Source organism: Mus pahari, chromosome 1 (genome assembly GCF_900095145.1).
Source record: "Mus pahari chromosome 1, PAHARI_EIJ_v1.1, whole genome shotgun sequence".
In the NCBI taxonomy this organism is placed as follows: domain Eukaryota; kingdom Metazoa; phylum Chordata; class Mammalia; order Rodentia; family Muridae; genus Mus; species Mus pahari.
This window is the reverse complement of record NC_034590.1, coordinates 96,450,674-96,465,150: the sequence shown is the minus strand read 5'-3', so window position 1 is coordinate 96,465,150 and position 14,477 is coordinate 96,450,674. Positions and strand designations below refer to the sequence as shown.

Sequence of the window (14,477 nt, the reverse complement as noted above, 5' to 3'; positions counted from 1 at the left end):
AAGGAGCCGGGTGTGGTGGCGCATGCCTTTAATCCCAGCACTTGGGAGGCAGAGACAGGCAGATTTCTGAGTTCGAGGCCGGCCTGGTCTACAGAGTGAGTTCCAGGACAGCCAGGGCTTAACAGAGAAACCCTGTCTCAAAAAAAAAAACCAAAAAAAAAAAAATTTTTTTTTTCGAAAGGCAGCAACTATGGCCAGGTTGTAAGGCTATAACCACAACACTGGGGGATGGGGGTGGGGGCAGATCTCGGGGCTTGCTGGCCTGCTGGCCTAGCTAAAAACTGTGACTGTAGACTCAATGAGAGGCCTTGCCTCTAGGGAATAGGGTGGGAAGGACTAGGGCAGGACACCAGAGTCTTCCTCTGACCCAAGAGCTCCGCAACTCCTGTACCCATTCCTGACTTCACCTTTCTCTTGTTTCTTCACAGCCAGATCTCTCCAGAGTTCTCTGCAGTCTTAGCTCCCATTGCTCACACCTCGTTGGCTTTTCAGACTGTCATATTAGTATGTCTCCATGCCTATTCAGTTCAGCCTGCTCCTGTCCGGCCTTGCCTGTCATTTGACAGGTCACCTCTTTCCACACTGGGCTCCCATGACCACACACTCTAGTTTTCTTTTTTGCCTCACCATTGGCCAGTGCAGTCTTTTCTACACAGTCCTCAGGGCAGCTCCCCCCTGCCCCCTACCCAAGCCCCATTTTCTCCTACCTACATTCTCAGCCGGCACCACTGGCTTCAGAATCCACTTCTCCAGCCTTACTGTCACTGCTGACCCCTGGGTTCTCTTCCAATTGATGACTTCATATGTCCACATGGATGCATAGTGCCCAACAGGTTGCTCATGTGATTTGTTACAGCCAATGAAATGCTGGGGACTTAACATAATCACTATATTCTCTTCTCTCTTTCCATATAAAATTAATATCCCCTACACAAGCTACTCCATCAGCCTGCATCCTAGATGGAAAATGGCTTAGAGGTAAACCAGGATAAACCACAGGTAAACCATGATAGACGATAGTGGAGAGGAATGTGTACGCCATGGGAGACTGGGGAGGTGGGTGTTACCACAGCTTCACTAGCCTGGCCCAAGTACTGTATGTACTCCATAGGGTTTACAGTCCCAGGCGGTAGGGAAATCACTCTAAACTGTATGCAATGAAGACTGGCCCAGCACTGGTAGCAAGGTGAGAGAGACAGGTCTATCTCAGTGATAGGAAAGCACCCCACGGGAACACAGCAGGGTCCCTGCTAACACAGGAGGCAGATTCCATCAGTTACCATAATTGCCCAGAAGATAACATAAACAGCAGTGTGGCCGTCGATGAAATTCAACGCAAGTCACTTTTTCCAGCTCTAGAACTGATGCCTTACCTTTGGCTAAATCCCAGGAAAAGTTATCAGGTTTAAAGGACATTTTATGAGGAAAAAAATTAGAGGGTAGGGATGGGGACCTGTCTCATTATGTAGTAGAGGCTGGCCTCTGGAACTCAGCTATCCACCTGTCTCAGCCTCCTGAGTATTGGGCATTCAGGCATGTCCCAGTGGTCTTGGAAACTTCCCACACTGCATTTTAGTGTTTTCTCTCTCTCTCTCTCTCTCTCTCTCTCTCTCTCTCTCTCTCTCTCTCTCTCTCTCTCTCTCACAGAACTCACTCTGTAGACCAGGCTGATCTCCAGCTCAGAAATTCGCCTGCCTCTGCCTCCCAAGTGCTGGGATTAAAGGCGTGCGCCACCACTGCCCAGCTGGTGTTTTCTTTTAAATATATATATATATATATATCAGCCAGGCGGCAGTGGTCAGCACACCTTTAATCTCAGCACTCAGGAGGCAGAGTCAAGCAGATCTCTGTGAATTCGAGTCCAGCCTCATCTATAGTTTGTTGCAGGACAGCCACAGCCACATAGTAAAGTTCTGTTTTGGCTTTTTGAGACAGGGTCTCTTTATGTAGTTCTGGATGTCCTGAAGCTCACTATGTCGAGAAGGTTGGCCTTAAACCCAGAGATGTGCCAGCCTCTACCTCCGGATCTCTAGGACTAAAGGCATGCACCACCATGTCTGATTGAAACCCTTTTATTTAGGTACTGAGTGCAAGCGCCAAGGAACAACCTGGGTTCCTTCCAGCTGGAGTCACTAGTGGTTGTGAGCTGCCAGGACTGGAACCCTGATCCTCTGTAAAAACAGCCAGGGCTCCTAGCAGCTGAACTCTCTCTCCCACACCCAGGGTCACTTTTAACTGCAGCATGAAACAGAGAGGTTAGAGAAGAAACAGCCAACTGTGGATGTCCATCTCCTGCCCTTCCCAAGACATGGAATGAACTTGCTGCAATGTCTTGCGTTTTGCCCAAATGAACATAGTTGATTTCTAGGAAATTATTATAATCATCCCTCTGTACCTGTGGAGGATTGGTTTGAGGACACACCCCCAAAATGGAACCCAAGATCTGTCCAGGACCAAATTCTGGACTTCCTCGCTCCTGCTTCCAGGTCAAAGGCCTGTGGGCCCTGGCTGTAAAGGCATGCCCCGCACCCTGCGAGCTCTCCCGGAGTGGAGTCTAACCACCAAATGGCAGACCAAAGGTCCCACGCTGACTTGGGACTCAGCCTCAAGGGGCACAGAGACCCTTCTGAGCATGCGCCTCTCATGCAGTGTGAGCCTTTCAGGCTTCAGGCCCTCAGGGGTAACATTCTGCTTCAGAGCATCCACGCTCTCCTTCCCCCACCCCCGTGAAGATCATACAGAGCTGCACTCCTTTATAGGGATGCTGCTGGTATCACCATACATGATCACAGCCAGGGCCCTGGAGTCGGTCAGGACTGTGGGAGCAAGGACAGCAGAGGACACCTTGGCTTGAACACTCAGATCCATTTGGTGGGAGTGATGGCTACTTCCAGAAAAGTCCTTAGGGCCTCCTCACCCAACCTCCCACCTCCACTGGGGCAGGCCGGGCAGGGGGCCGCAGGACCATCTGAAATGTGATCAGCTTTGTGTGGGTCAACACCTTCCTCACATATTAATACCTCAGCCCTTCCACATGTATTCTGCACATGCCTCCCCAAACAGGAGGAAGACAGTTGCCAGCAGTGTCTTTAGATCATGGCAGGACCTAGTTACAGCAGGAGCAAAGGGCACCCCATGTTCTAAAGCCTACTGACAGGAAACAGCAAAGAGGATGGACTTTGGAGCCAAACTGGCTTCCTCTCATTATTTGCCTCCAGGCAAGCGCAGCAATAGACAGCCATCTCACCGAGGAGCATGCCCAGGAGATAAGATAATGCACTTTGATAAGAACAGCACTTTTAAGTGATAAGCCATAAGGAAATAGAGGTCTAATGCCCTACTGAGCTCCTTAGGCTGCCCAGCTGGCTGCTGGCACCTCAGCTTTCACCAGCTCCTACACCCCAGCACTTAGTGTTCCAGACACATGGATCAAGATCTATTTCGATCTCTCATAATTGCCTGGGTGCTCTCTGGACCCCTGCTTCTATGGGCTGCTTGTTCTGCCAAGAGCAGTAACTTCCCTCTGTCCCCACCAGCTATCTCCTTAAAATATCAGTACCTCATCCTACTGGGTGTAGTGGCACACTCCCAGCATTCAAAGATCTGAGGCAGGAAGGTCTTGAGTTTGAGGCCAGCCTGGGCTATACAGTAAGATCCTGTCTCCCCAACCCCCAACATTGCACCTGAATGCCGGCTTTCCCAAACACAAAATGTGTGAAACAGCCAAGTTATTATGACGATGGAACAAATCATGGGGTCTAGCGCTGCAGCCCAATGTGCTTCAAAATGAAGGAGCAGTGAGTTTGCTGGAGCCTACTGTAGTCTTAGCACAGGGAGACAGAAGCAGAAAGACCAGGAGTTCATGGTCATCCTGTTCCCTAGACCAGTGGAGACCAGCCTGGGCTATACCAGACCCTGCCTCAAAAAGCGAGAATAAAGAAAGCTGGTGCAAGGTAGTGACATGTACCCATTGTCCTATGGGAGACTGAGGTAGGCTCATTTGAGCCTAGAAAGAGTAAAATAGGAATGCTGTCTCAAACCAAACCAACCCAAAATTCCTATGGTGGCATATCCCAGTACTCAGGAGGCAGAAGCACAACACTTCGGGACTCTCAAGGCCAATGTGGGCGGTAAGACCATCTCAAAAAAAAAAAAAAAATAATAATAATAATAAAAATAGAAAGCCTTGGGGCTAGAGTTGGCTCAGAGGTTAAAAGCACTTGTTCTTCCAAAGGATCCAGTGTAGTTCCCAGCACCCACATGGCAGGTCTCAACTGTCTATAACTCTAGTTCCAGGGGATCCAATACTTTTACAGGGACATGCAGGCAAAACACCAATGTACTAAAATAAATCATTTTTAAAAAAACAATGAAAAGTACAAAACAAAACCTTTCAGTTGGTATACAGCATACACTAACCCTTATGTCAGCATACAGTATACACTAACTTTTTTTTCTTAATATTTATTTATTATATGTAAGTACGGTGTAGCTGTCTTCAGACACTCCAGAAGAGGGAGTCAGATTTCGTTACGGATGGCCGCTGAGCCATCTCACCAGCCCATACACTAACTCTTAAGTTGGTATGGTGGTATACAGTGTAAAGGCAGCACATGGAGGCCAATGTAGGACCAGGAGTTCCAGGAAGAAAGGTGAGTAGTGTGCAGTGTGTGTGTGCATGTGTGCATGCAAGCATGCATGTGGGTGTGTATGTGTGGCTCCAGGGTATAGCAGGGTCAGGTTGACCAACACACACACACACACACACACACACACACACACACTCTCAGCCTAAGGACCATGCTCTGAGAAAACCATCCATCTTCCCATGAATATTTATTAAGCAGCTACCACATGCCAGGCTAGTTTTCACTCTGGGCAGAGACAAGAAAGACGTAAGTCTGCTCTCATGAAGCTTACATTCTCATGAGGGTAGAAAACATCAAGGTTACAATCAAAAGTGGCCAGTCAGGGTCAGAAAGCAGGTGGGCAGACAATGCCTGTGAACCTGAGGAGCCACAAGGCCTCTCGAGGTCACTGGAATGACAGGGAGGAGCCAGCCACCTCGGAAAGCATTCAGGTGGATTCTAATCCATCTCCTCTGGACCTTGGGCCGTCATCTAAGAGTGTCTTAAAGTAAACACATCCAAAAAGAGTGAAGGTGCCCCCTTTATTATGGAAGTTTCCAGAGCAGGACAGGAGAGAGGAGCTTGCCTCAGGGAAGGATTTAGCTGGCCCCTGGCCCCTTCCCTCCCCAGCCTGGTATCCCAGGCTTCCTTGGCCCAATGGCATCAGTCTGACTCCTTTGCCCTCACATGTCCCCAAAATCTCACTCCAGACCCCAGGGCTGAGGCAGCAGGATGTGTGGCAACACCCAATCTTCAGACAGGCCTCCCAGAGCACCAGCTGGATGGGTGGGGCCTCCTGAGCACCCTTCCTGCTTGGCAGTGCCAGGTCCTTGGGGTCACAGGTTGGGTCTAATCATCAGGATTAAAGAGATAGTGACAACACCAAACAGAAGGTGACCCCGAATCCCAGCAGGTTAGAGAACACATGAGAAAGACATGACACTGGGACCTCTTAGGAGGAGAGGAGTCACGCGGTACAGTAGATACCCAGGGCAGGTGGGCAGCTGGGGATGGGAGTGGATCATTTCTTCTTGGCGCGGTCTGCTGCGTCCAGGGCAGCCATGTTTCTGGCAGCCGTGACGAGGTGGATGACGCTAATGATGGATTTGAGCAGTGCGATGGGAGCTGTGATCCAGAGGCCCATCCGGAAAAGGCCCACAGAGCCGACTATGGGGAGGCAGAGAGAAAGACGGAAAGCAGGGGATGGAGGGGTGTGAGAGGGAGGCCCCTCTCTCCCCCTAGGCAGGGCAGGGTGGATCCCCACCCCCACCCCCTTTTCTTACCTAGTGGTCCCTCGGAGAAGTTGAACAGGTACAAGAGGCAGTAGAAGAGCTCATTTCCAGCACACAGGGTGAACAGAGCAGGCTGCACACAATATAAAGCTGCCTAAGATGTAGGGCCATGTCCCTACCGTAACCCACAGGGACTTCTGCCAGACAGGAGAGTGCCTCTCAGCCAGCTGCACACTGCACTATACTGCATACTTCTTTGGTCTCTCTCTGTCTGTCTCCACCCATCTCCCTTGATTTCTCTCTTGGGGCTTCACTGTTACTGTTGCCACGATGATGCACAGACCTCCCACCAATTATCCACCACACTCAGACGGCTGTATCATCTCTCCTGGCCAGGGTTCAGCCTAAGACTTCCCGTTTTCAGATCAAGTCGGGGAAATGCTTACCCTAGAGGTATAGTAGATCCGAAGCACAGGGTTCCCAGACAGGTCGATCATCTTGTGACTCTCACTGCCTCGCACCACAGAACTTGGGGAGAAAAGCATGAAACTTCATGAGCACTCACTGTACAGAGGAACTGGTGTGAAGCTGAAAACTGTATCTTGTGCAAAATCATACGGTTCCCTAGCTGGGGCAGAGCCAGGATGCCCCACTACAAAGCACCCACACGTCTTCCCCCATTTGGAACCCTAAAGTATTCAGCCAGGCCCATGCTGGAGATTGCTCAAGCCACCTAGAAAAATGACAGCCCACTCAGAGACACAGGGATCACCCAGAGGCTTAAGGACAGCGGCATGCTGGGATAGGCCTATAATTCCAGGAGTCAGGAGGCTGACGTAGGAAGCTGTCATGAATTTGAGGCCTACCTGAGCACATACTAAATTCTAAGCAAGCCTTGGGCTACTATCTCAAGGAGAGAGGAAAAAGACACCACCCACAAGCCTGCATCCATCCCAGTCCCCGCCCCACCGCAATGCCTTCCACTCCTCAGCACCCCCAGCATCAGTCAAAGCAGACCTGTGCAGATGCAGCCAGTGACTGGCCACGTCCAAGCTCATGCTGAGCTGGAAGAGAAGAGTGGCTCGTGGGTAGAGCAGGGCCAGGTTGACCAAGAGACACATGGTGGCGCAACGGTCCGTCAGCATGTCCAGCATGGCCCCAAATCGGGTTCCTGAAAAATGACGACTACTAAGTGGAAAGGGACTGTTTGGTATAGTGAACTCTGTGACAGGTGCCCGCTCTGGCCTGTCACTCCAGGCTGAGTATAAAAGGAGTTTGAAAGTGTCTACCATCTACTGCTAGAGGAGGAAAGATGGTGAGGTCAGAAGGGTTATGAGGACAAGAAATGAGAAGGCATGGGGCTGTGGCAGGAGAGGTACTGGAGGAGTGGGGAAACACTATCTTCAACTCCTCTAACTCAAAACCAGGCCCCAAAGAAAGGCAAGCAGACCCAAAGTCTCAGGGGCAATTTTAGAAGTGGGTCTGGGTGGGCTGGTGAGATAGATGGCTCAGTGGGTAAGAGCACCCGACTGCTCTTCCAAAGGTCCGGAGTTCAAATCCCAGCAACCATCCGTAACAAGACCTGACTCCCTCTTCTGGAGTGTCTGAAGACAGCTACAATGTACTTACATATAATAAATAAATAAAATCTTTAAAAAAAAAAAAAAAAGAAGTGGGTCTGGGTAACTTGATTACAAAATTAAGTCAGAGCTCCAAACATCATCTGCTTTCCTCCCACCCGGCACCAACCTCTTCTACAATCCCTAATGTTTGTGCCTAGTACACAGTAACTACCTAGTAAACACCGGTTGAATGGAATTTTGTTATTTACTTACATTTTAAAAGTTTATTTATTTATCTTTTATGGTCTAAGTGTCTATCAGCATATATGTGTGTACACTACATATATGCCTGGTGCCCACAGAGGCCTGAAGAGGACACTGGATTCCCTGGAACTGGTAGTTGTAAGCCATCATGTGGCTCTGGGAATCAAATCTAGGTCCTCTACAAGAGCAGTAAGCATTCTTTTGTTTTTGGTTGTTGTTGTTGTTGGTTGTTTGTTGAGACAGGGTCTCTCTGTGTAGCCCTGGCTGTCCTGGAACTCACTCTATAGACCAGGCTGCTCAGAAATCCACCTGCCTCTGCCTCCCAAGTGCTGGGATCAAAGGAGTGCGCCACCACCGCCCGGCAGCAGTAAGCATTCTTAACCTCTGAGAACAAACTTAACCTTCAGCCCTAATCACTTATTTTTGCAGAATTTTACTGTGTAGTCCTGGCTCACGTGGTACTCAATATGACTTCTGACTTGGAGCAATCTATCTACCTCATCTGTGCTGGTATTCCAAGCATGAGACACTATGCCACACCCGATTGGAATTCCATGCTCCCAGCTATGCAGGCTCTGGGTCTTCCACGTCCACCCCAAACAGCGATCAATTCTCAAGAGCAAGCTTTGCTTTCTTACAGAGATCTTAAAGAAAGAGTCCTCAACGAGGTTCTGAGAAAGCAGGGAAAAGACAGGGAATGTTGGGACCCCAATTAGTGCTGTTGGTGGTAAAGTTCTGTCACCTTGATTAAGGGCTCGAGCTGCGTGTCCATCGAAAGCGTCTAGGAGTCCGCTGAGTAGATAGAAGGAGGAGGCCGTGAAGGGGCAGCAGGGCATAAAGTAGAAGGAAATGATGGCGAAGACAATCCGGGCATAACCTTGGGATGGGATGGGAGAGGTACAGGGTGTGACTGGGGAGCCACCTTAGGGTTTCTCGCCCTCCGCTGGTTTTGGGGCCGCAGGCAGCACTCACCGATAAGGTTAGGCACGAACAGGAAGATATTTTCTTCTGGCATCTTGGCGGCTCCCCTTGTTGTCTCGGCCCAGGTCTGGAGGTGCAAGGTCTTGGTCCCAACCTTACCAGCGTGGTCTCACCTTTCAGCCCCGGGCATTGGCCGCTCCACCTGAGCCCTGGGCCCAGTTCCCCCGGGCGATCCCAGCTGTAAGAGCCCGCAGGGCGCCGGTGCGGGACACCCCTGGGCACAGCTCACGCACACCTGGCCTTCCGACGGGCAGGAGCTGACGTCTCCAGCAGCGGGCCCCGCAGCTCCGGCTGCGCCTGGCTTCTCAAGCCTACTCTTCTGTCGGGGACGTTAAGAACATCGGAAGAAGGAGAGAGCGGCTTTTAAATATAAATAAATAAATTAAATAAATAATGGCTGAGGTCCCTTTAAGGCCGGCCTGCTTCCTTTTCCTGCCGGGGCCCCTAGGCTTCGGCTCGTACCAACGCACCGAGGGAGGGGAGAGACTCGAGAGCCATCCGCCGAGGAAGGAACTGGAAAGGGAGCAGCAGAAGAGACCTGAGAGGGAATCTGCATTTTGCATTTCACAGAGGGCGTAAACTCCTGGAGGCAACGGTAAGGCATAGAGATTCCTCCGTCCCGAGTCTGCGCCTCCCCGAGAGATTGGGTGACTTAGTACAGCCCACATCGCTTCCCCGCCCGCGACGCCTGCGATCCTCGTCGCTCTCCGGGACCCAGGCTGGGAAGAGGTGGCTAGAGAGGCTCCGGGCGTGCTTGCTGCTTGCTTCTAGCGCCGCCCTGGTGGTGGGAGGATTAGAGCCCGGGTTCCACCCTAACGACTTTCCATCTTTCAAACGCCTTGATATAACTCTGGGGTCACCGCCTCCAAGAAGGAACCAGGAGAGCCACTATGGCACGCTAGGACATTGTCCTTAGTTCTAGAACCTCTAGACTCCTAGCAACGGAACCATAGAACTTCCGCAAACATTTAGGTCTATATAGCAATCCAGAGCGGCGCTTCCCTGGCTCTCCCTCTTCCCAACCTTCTTTCCCGACTCCCAATCCCCTGAGGCCCATCATAGGGTCCCCTTAGAACTTTCCGTCCCCCTCCTAAGATTTCAACCAATTAGCCGGGTCGGGGCCTGCATGGTGGCTGTCTTGCCTAAGGAAGTGCCTTGGCAGAAAAGGAGGAAGGAGGGCCCTGGAGGGAATAGGGAAGGGAGTTGTTCTGAGAGCCCCTCCCGTCAACTTAGTAGGCAAAACAACCAATTTTTTCAAGGACAGAACTGAGACAGTAGGATGTTTGAGCTATAGTTATGGACTAAATAAATCTGGGCCCGGGGAGTGGCGTGAGACGGAATCTGAGGGGGTGTGGGCTGGTTTCTCAGTCTAACACAAACTTTGTTTCCAGGGGGATGGCATCCACATCTGCCAGGAGTGGGGACAAAAAGGACATCAGGTCATCTCAAGCTGCCGCCTCCTTAGGTGGAGGGCAGGTAAACGACAATGGAAGAGTGAAGGAGATGGGAAGAGCTAGGCAGATAGCTCTGTTTGAGCCATGAGCCTTGAGCCTCGGCCTTGAGCCTTAACCCTAAGGTCCCAGAGACTGCTTTCTGGGTCTAGGGCCTTCTAATGCCAGATTCCCAAGCCAGAGCCTGCAGCCTGGAAGACACCAAACCAATGGGAATTTGCAGACTGAGTTCTAACTTCCTTTCCAGAAACTCTCATTATCCCGCTCTGAAGAATTCCTGTCCCGAATCAGCACAGAACTTACAGATGAAGCACTGTTTATTGCTCGCTCCCATTTGAGTATACTGCCCAATAAGGAAAAGAATACAAAAGACCAAGGGACTCAGATATCTAGACCTGGTGAACTCTCTCCCTCTTCATCTAGAGACCAGTCCCTGACTCCCTACCATAGCTGATCTCCCCAGGAATCTGCCAATTTTTTCCCTCCTCCTTGCCCATCCTAGGCACAGTGCCCCTTACCTTCTAACTCACTCATTGTCCCTAGCCAGGAATCCCCTTTTCCCTACCTGCTCTAGCCACAACTCTTTCTAACCGTGGGGAAAGTTGTTCCTTTAACTGGGGCCTCTAATTCCAGTGTTCTTCACCAAGACCCAAGGCACTGACACCCGGTGAGTGAGGCTCTGTCCTTCTCCCAGGACAGAGGAGCCTGTGGGGAGAGAGCAAGGGTTGACAGCATCCCAGCAGGGTAGGGGGAGTTTTCAACCATGAAGTTCTATTCTATTCCCTCCTGATGCTCCACTTCATGATTCTCAGCCTATTCTGTTGTCTTCTGTCATCTCCAGCTCTGACAAAAATCGAACCCGAACCAAGGCACACCTTCTGCCATCTCCTCGTGAAAAGGTTTGTATGATGTTATTCAATTCCAACATTTCAAGCTTCCCCTATGTGCCGCTCCATGTGTTAGGAGTTAGATGTTTGGGGACACAGAATGCACGATAGAGACTCAGCCCTATAAGAATTCAGGGGGGTTGTTTTTGTTTGTTTGTTTGTTTGAGATAGGGTCTCCCTGTGTAGCATGGTTGCCCTGGAATTTGCCATGTAGACCAGCCTGGCCTTGACATCACAAAGATAAACCTGCCTCTGCCTCCCCAGTGCTAGGGTTAAAGGCGCTCACCACCATGTCCAGCAGAATTCAGTTTAGAATGAGGCCAGGACAAGCTAATGGCCAGTGACAACACAATATGGAATGGTGCCTACCTAAGAAGAGAAAACAATGAGACTATTTTTACCCCATCCTCATCTGGGCTAGGAAGGAAAGGCATCACAGAGCTTCCTGAAGAAGGAAACACCTAAAGAAAAAATGTTTTAGGGAAACAGCTCTAAGTATTCTTTCTTTTCTTTCTTTTTTTTTTTTTAAAGATTTATTTATTTGTTATATGTAAGTACACTGTAGCTGTTTTCAGACACTCCAGAAGAGGGAGTCAGATCTCTGGGTGGTTGTGGTTGCTGGGATTTGAACTCAGGACCTTTGGAAGAGCAGTCAGTGTTCTTACCCACTGAGCCATCTCACCAGCCCCAGCTCTTAAATATTCTAAGCAGTAGAGATTGTATGGGCCAAGGTACAGAGAGATATCTTAGTCGGGGAGGTTGTGAGCTTGTATGCTCTAGGATCTGCTAGGCATGGTGGCATATGCCTTCAAGCTCAGCATTCTGGAGGCAGAGCTGGGTGTACAAGTTCGAGGTCAATTTGATCTAGAGAGTGAGTTCCAGGACAGCCAAGGCTACACAGAGAAACCCTGTCTCAAACAAACAGAAATGTAGAAAGTATACATACATAATAAAGAGGCTGGAGAGATATGGCTCAGCAGTTTAGAGCATTTGTTGGTTTTCCTAGCACCCACAGGTAATGGCTCGCAACGGTCGATCCATAGCTCCAGTTCCAGGGTCATCTGATACCCTCTTCTGGTCTCCACAGGCCCCAGGCACACAAGTGGTACACAGACCTACCTGTAGGCAAAGCACCAATACACACAAAATAAATTTTAAAACATATGAAAAGCCTGATGTGACAGCGCACGCCTTCTTCAATTTCAGCTTCAGGAAGTAGAGACAGGTTGACCTCTGTGAGTTCCAGGCCAGCCTGGTCTACAGAGGGAGCTTTAGGTCAGCTAGAGCTATCTAGACCCTACCCTATAGGTAGACAAGTAAATATTTAAAAAGCAAACAAACATTAGATAGGAAGGAACGAATGAGCTGAAGGAGTAGTAGTTGGCAGACGGGTAAATGATGAGTGGATATGTTAACGCAACATGTGCTAAACACTTGCTGTATGCCAGCACTGTCCTGGAGTGCAGCTCTGAGCAAAGTAAAGCCCCAGCTCTCAAGAAGTGTAAGTGGGAGATGAGAGATGATTGGGAGGGAAGATGGATGAGTATTGAGTGGGTGATGAGGTGGACAGAGTTGAAGGGCTGAGGAAGGAGGGTGTAGGTGGCTATGTGCATGGAGAAATGGGTTATGTGGATAAGTGGAGCATGGTGTCTATATTCAAGGGTGGTGTGTGGCTTGGATGGCCAGGTGAAAGATGGAAGGGTACAGCAGGAGCACTAAGTGTAGAGAGTCATCAGCTCTTCTTTTCTTCCAGGGACCACTCCCCAACAGCCTGACAACGGGAGGATGAGCGCAGTCCTCCCTAGTACCGCTCTCTCTTGGCTTCTTGCCTTCCCCCACTATGTCCCTCAATGAAAACCTCAAAGCCCCTCTTTTGCAGCTGGCTAAGCCTCTCATCTTGGGAGGAACTCCTGGTCATAAGCAATGCCACCTTTGAAACCAAGAAAATCTGGAACTGTTGCAGGGCCCTCCACCCTCCCTGGGCAAACGCCACTGAGAAGAAAAGGTTTCAATAAAGAACCAGGATGCCCGCTCCCCGAAACGTTGGCAGTGTTCTGGAGTAGCTCCTGGAGAGGGTGTGCCTTTCCTCTAGAGAGACACGGTGCATGTCAGCATCTCTCTAAAATCCAGTTGTCGGGCACCTGCTAGAGCCAAACCCACTGCCTGGTACCTTTTAACTAGCGCTTGCATCTAGGAGGCCACTTTTGATGGCCAGGAGAGCCTTTGCCTTGGGTTCTGAGGGCCCTGGGCCTCTGCTTCTCCCTCTGAACTTGTGAGGTCTCGTGATTAAGAGAACGTGCTGACTTGTTACAGACAGAAGGTGATGCAGGAAGCCCTAGGGAGTTTGTATTTCCTGCCCTTGTGTCTCCTCATTTGTTCCTCTGAGGAAGTCCATTCACCTATTTCAACCTTACTTTCCTTAACTGAAAACTGAGTAGCCGGGCAGTGGTGGTGCACGCCTTTAATCTCAGCACTGGGGAGGCAGAAGCAGGTAGATCTCTGTGAGTTCGAGGTCAACCTGGTCTAGAGTGAGTTCTAGGACAGCTAGAGCTACACAGAGAAACCCTGTCTCAAAAAACCCAAACAAGCTGGGCAATGGTGGCACACACACCTTTAATCCCAGCACTTGGGAGACAGAGGCAGGTGGATTTCTGAGTTCGAAGCCAGCCTGGTCTACAGAGTGAGTTCCAGGATAGCCAGGGCTACACAGAGAAACCCTGTCTCAAAAAACCCAAACAAGCTGGGCAATGGTGGCACACACACCTTTAATCCCAGCACTTGGGAGACAGAGGCAGGTGGATTTCTGAGTTCGAAGCCAGCCTGGTCTACAGAGTGAGTTCCAGGATAGCCAGGGCTACACAGAGAAACCCTGTCTCCAAAAACCCAAACAAACAAACAAACAAAAAAGAAAAAAAAACAAACAACCCCCAAACTGTAAGTAATAAATTATCCCAGGTTCCCAAGTTTCTTACAAGGATTAAAAAAACAATGAAAGGTGGGTTATCCATCTTAATTCTGAATAATCGCAGCACTCAGTAGACAGAGGGAGGAAGACTACTTCCAGTTCATAATATCAAGCCAGTGTGGACTACACAGTGATGTGCTGTCTCAAAAACAGAAGGTAAAAAAAACTAACTACAGTGAACCACATAGAATCTTAACCACTCAACAGGCTCCTGCTGGAGGATCTGGGGTTCAAGACTAACCTGGACACATAAGGCCCCTTCTCAAAAACAAAAGTATCCAATACAAAAGCTGTCTCAAATTTACTTAAGCCGTAATCAAGGCCATTTTGAACGAGTCCCCCTAAAATTCACCCCTTTTTAAATAAGCATCTTTTCAAACATCCTGTAGACATTCAGCTAGAGTACACAATTTCAAGTTAGTAAAATTCAGCTCATTTGATTTAAAAAACTAGTAAAATAGGCTAGACATTGGGTGGGATTATAAACCACACAACCTACTTATACAT

The 14,477-nt window shown here is 49.7% G+C and overlaps 2 protein-coding genes across 5 annotated transcripts; one reads left to right on the top strand and one right to left on the bottom strand.

Annotated features, from left to right (window-relative positions):
* Positions 1–4,817: 4,817 nt before the first annotated feature.
* Cdipt (CDP-diacylglycerol--inositol 3-phosphatidyltransferase) lies at positions 4,818–9,551 on the bottom strand. 2 transcript variants are annotated; one of them, XM_021196420.1, is made up of 6 exons: positions 8,659–9,551; positions 8,429–8,563; positions 6,878–7,031; positions 6,307–6,388; positions 5,912–5,993; positions 4,818–5,795 (listed from the first exon to the last, which is right to left on the bottom strand). In XM_021196420.1, exons 1-6 carry the CDS (start codon positions 8,699–8,701, stop codon positions 5,650–5,652), a joined length of 642 nt encoding a protein of 213 aa, XP_021052079.1. In that variant the 5' UTR covers positions 8,702–9,551; the 3' UTR covers positions 4,818–5,649. The 2 variants fall into 2 exon arrangements, with proteins under 2 accessions (XP_021052079.1, XP_029403773.1); XM_029547913.1 differs by lacking the exon at positions 4,818–5,795 and having other exon boundaries at positions 5,912–6,010; positions 8,659–9,076.
* On the top strand, positions 9,158–13,044 carry LOC115065690 (putative protein T-ENOL). 3 transcript variants are annotated; one of them, XM_029547921.1, is made up of 6 exons: positions 9,158–9,262; positions 10,059–10,143; positions 10,366–10,516; positions 10,752–10,785; positions 10,960–11,017; positions 12,759–13,023. In XM_029547921.1, the coding sequence occupies exons 2-6, from the start codon at positions 10,063–10,065 to the stop codon at positions 12,792–12,794; spliced, it is 360 nt and encodes a 119-aa protein (XP_029403781.1). In that variant the 5' UTR covers positions 9,158–9,262; positions 10,059–10,062; the 3' UTR covers positions 12,795–13,023. The 3 variants fall into 3 exon arrangements, 2 of the variants coding, with proteins under 2 accessions (XP_029403781.1, XP_029403788.1); XR_003845456.1 differs by lacking the exon at positions 9,158–9,262 and adding an exon at positions 9,619–9,639 and having other exon boundaries at positions 10,752–10,862; positions 12,759–13,044; XM_029547928.1 differs by lacking the exon at positions 9,158–9,262 and adding an exon at positions 9,625–9,639 and having other exon boundaries at positions 12,759–13,042.
* The last annotated feature ends 1,433 nt before the right edge of the window (positions 13,045–14,477 follow it).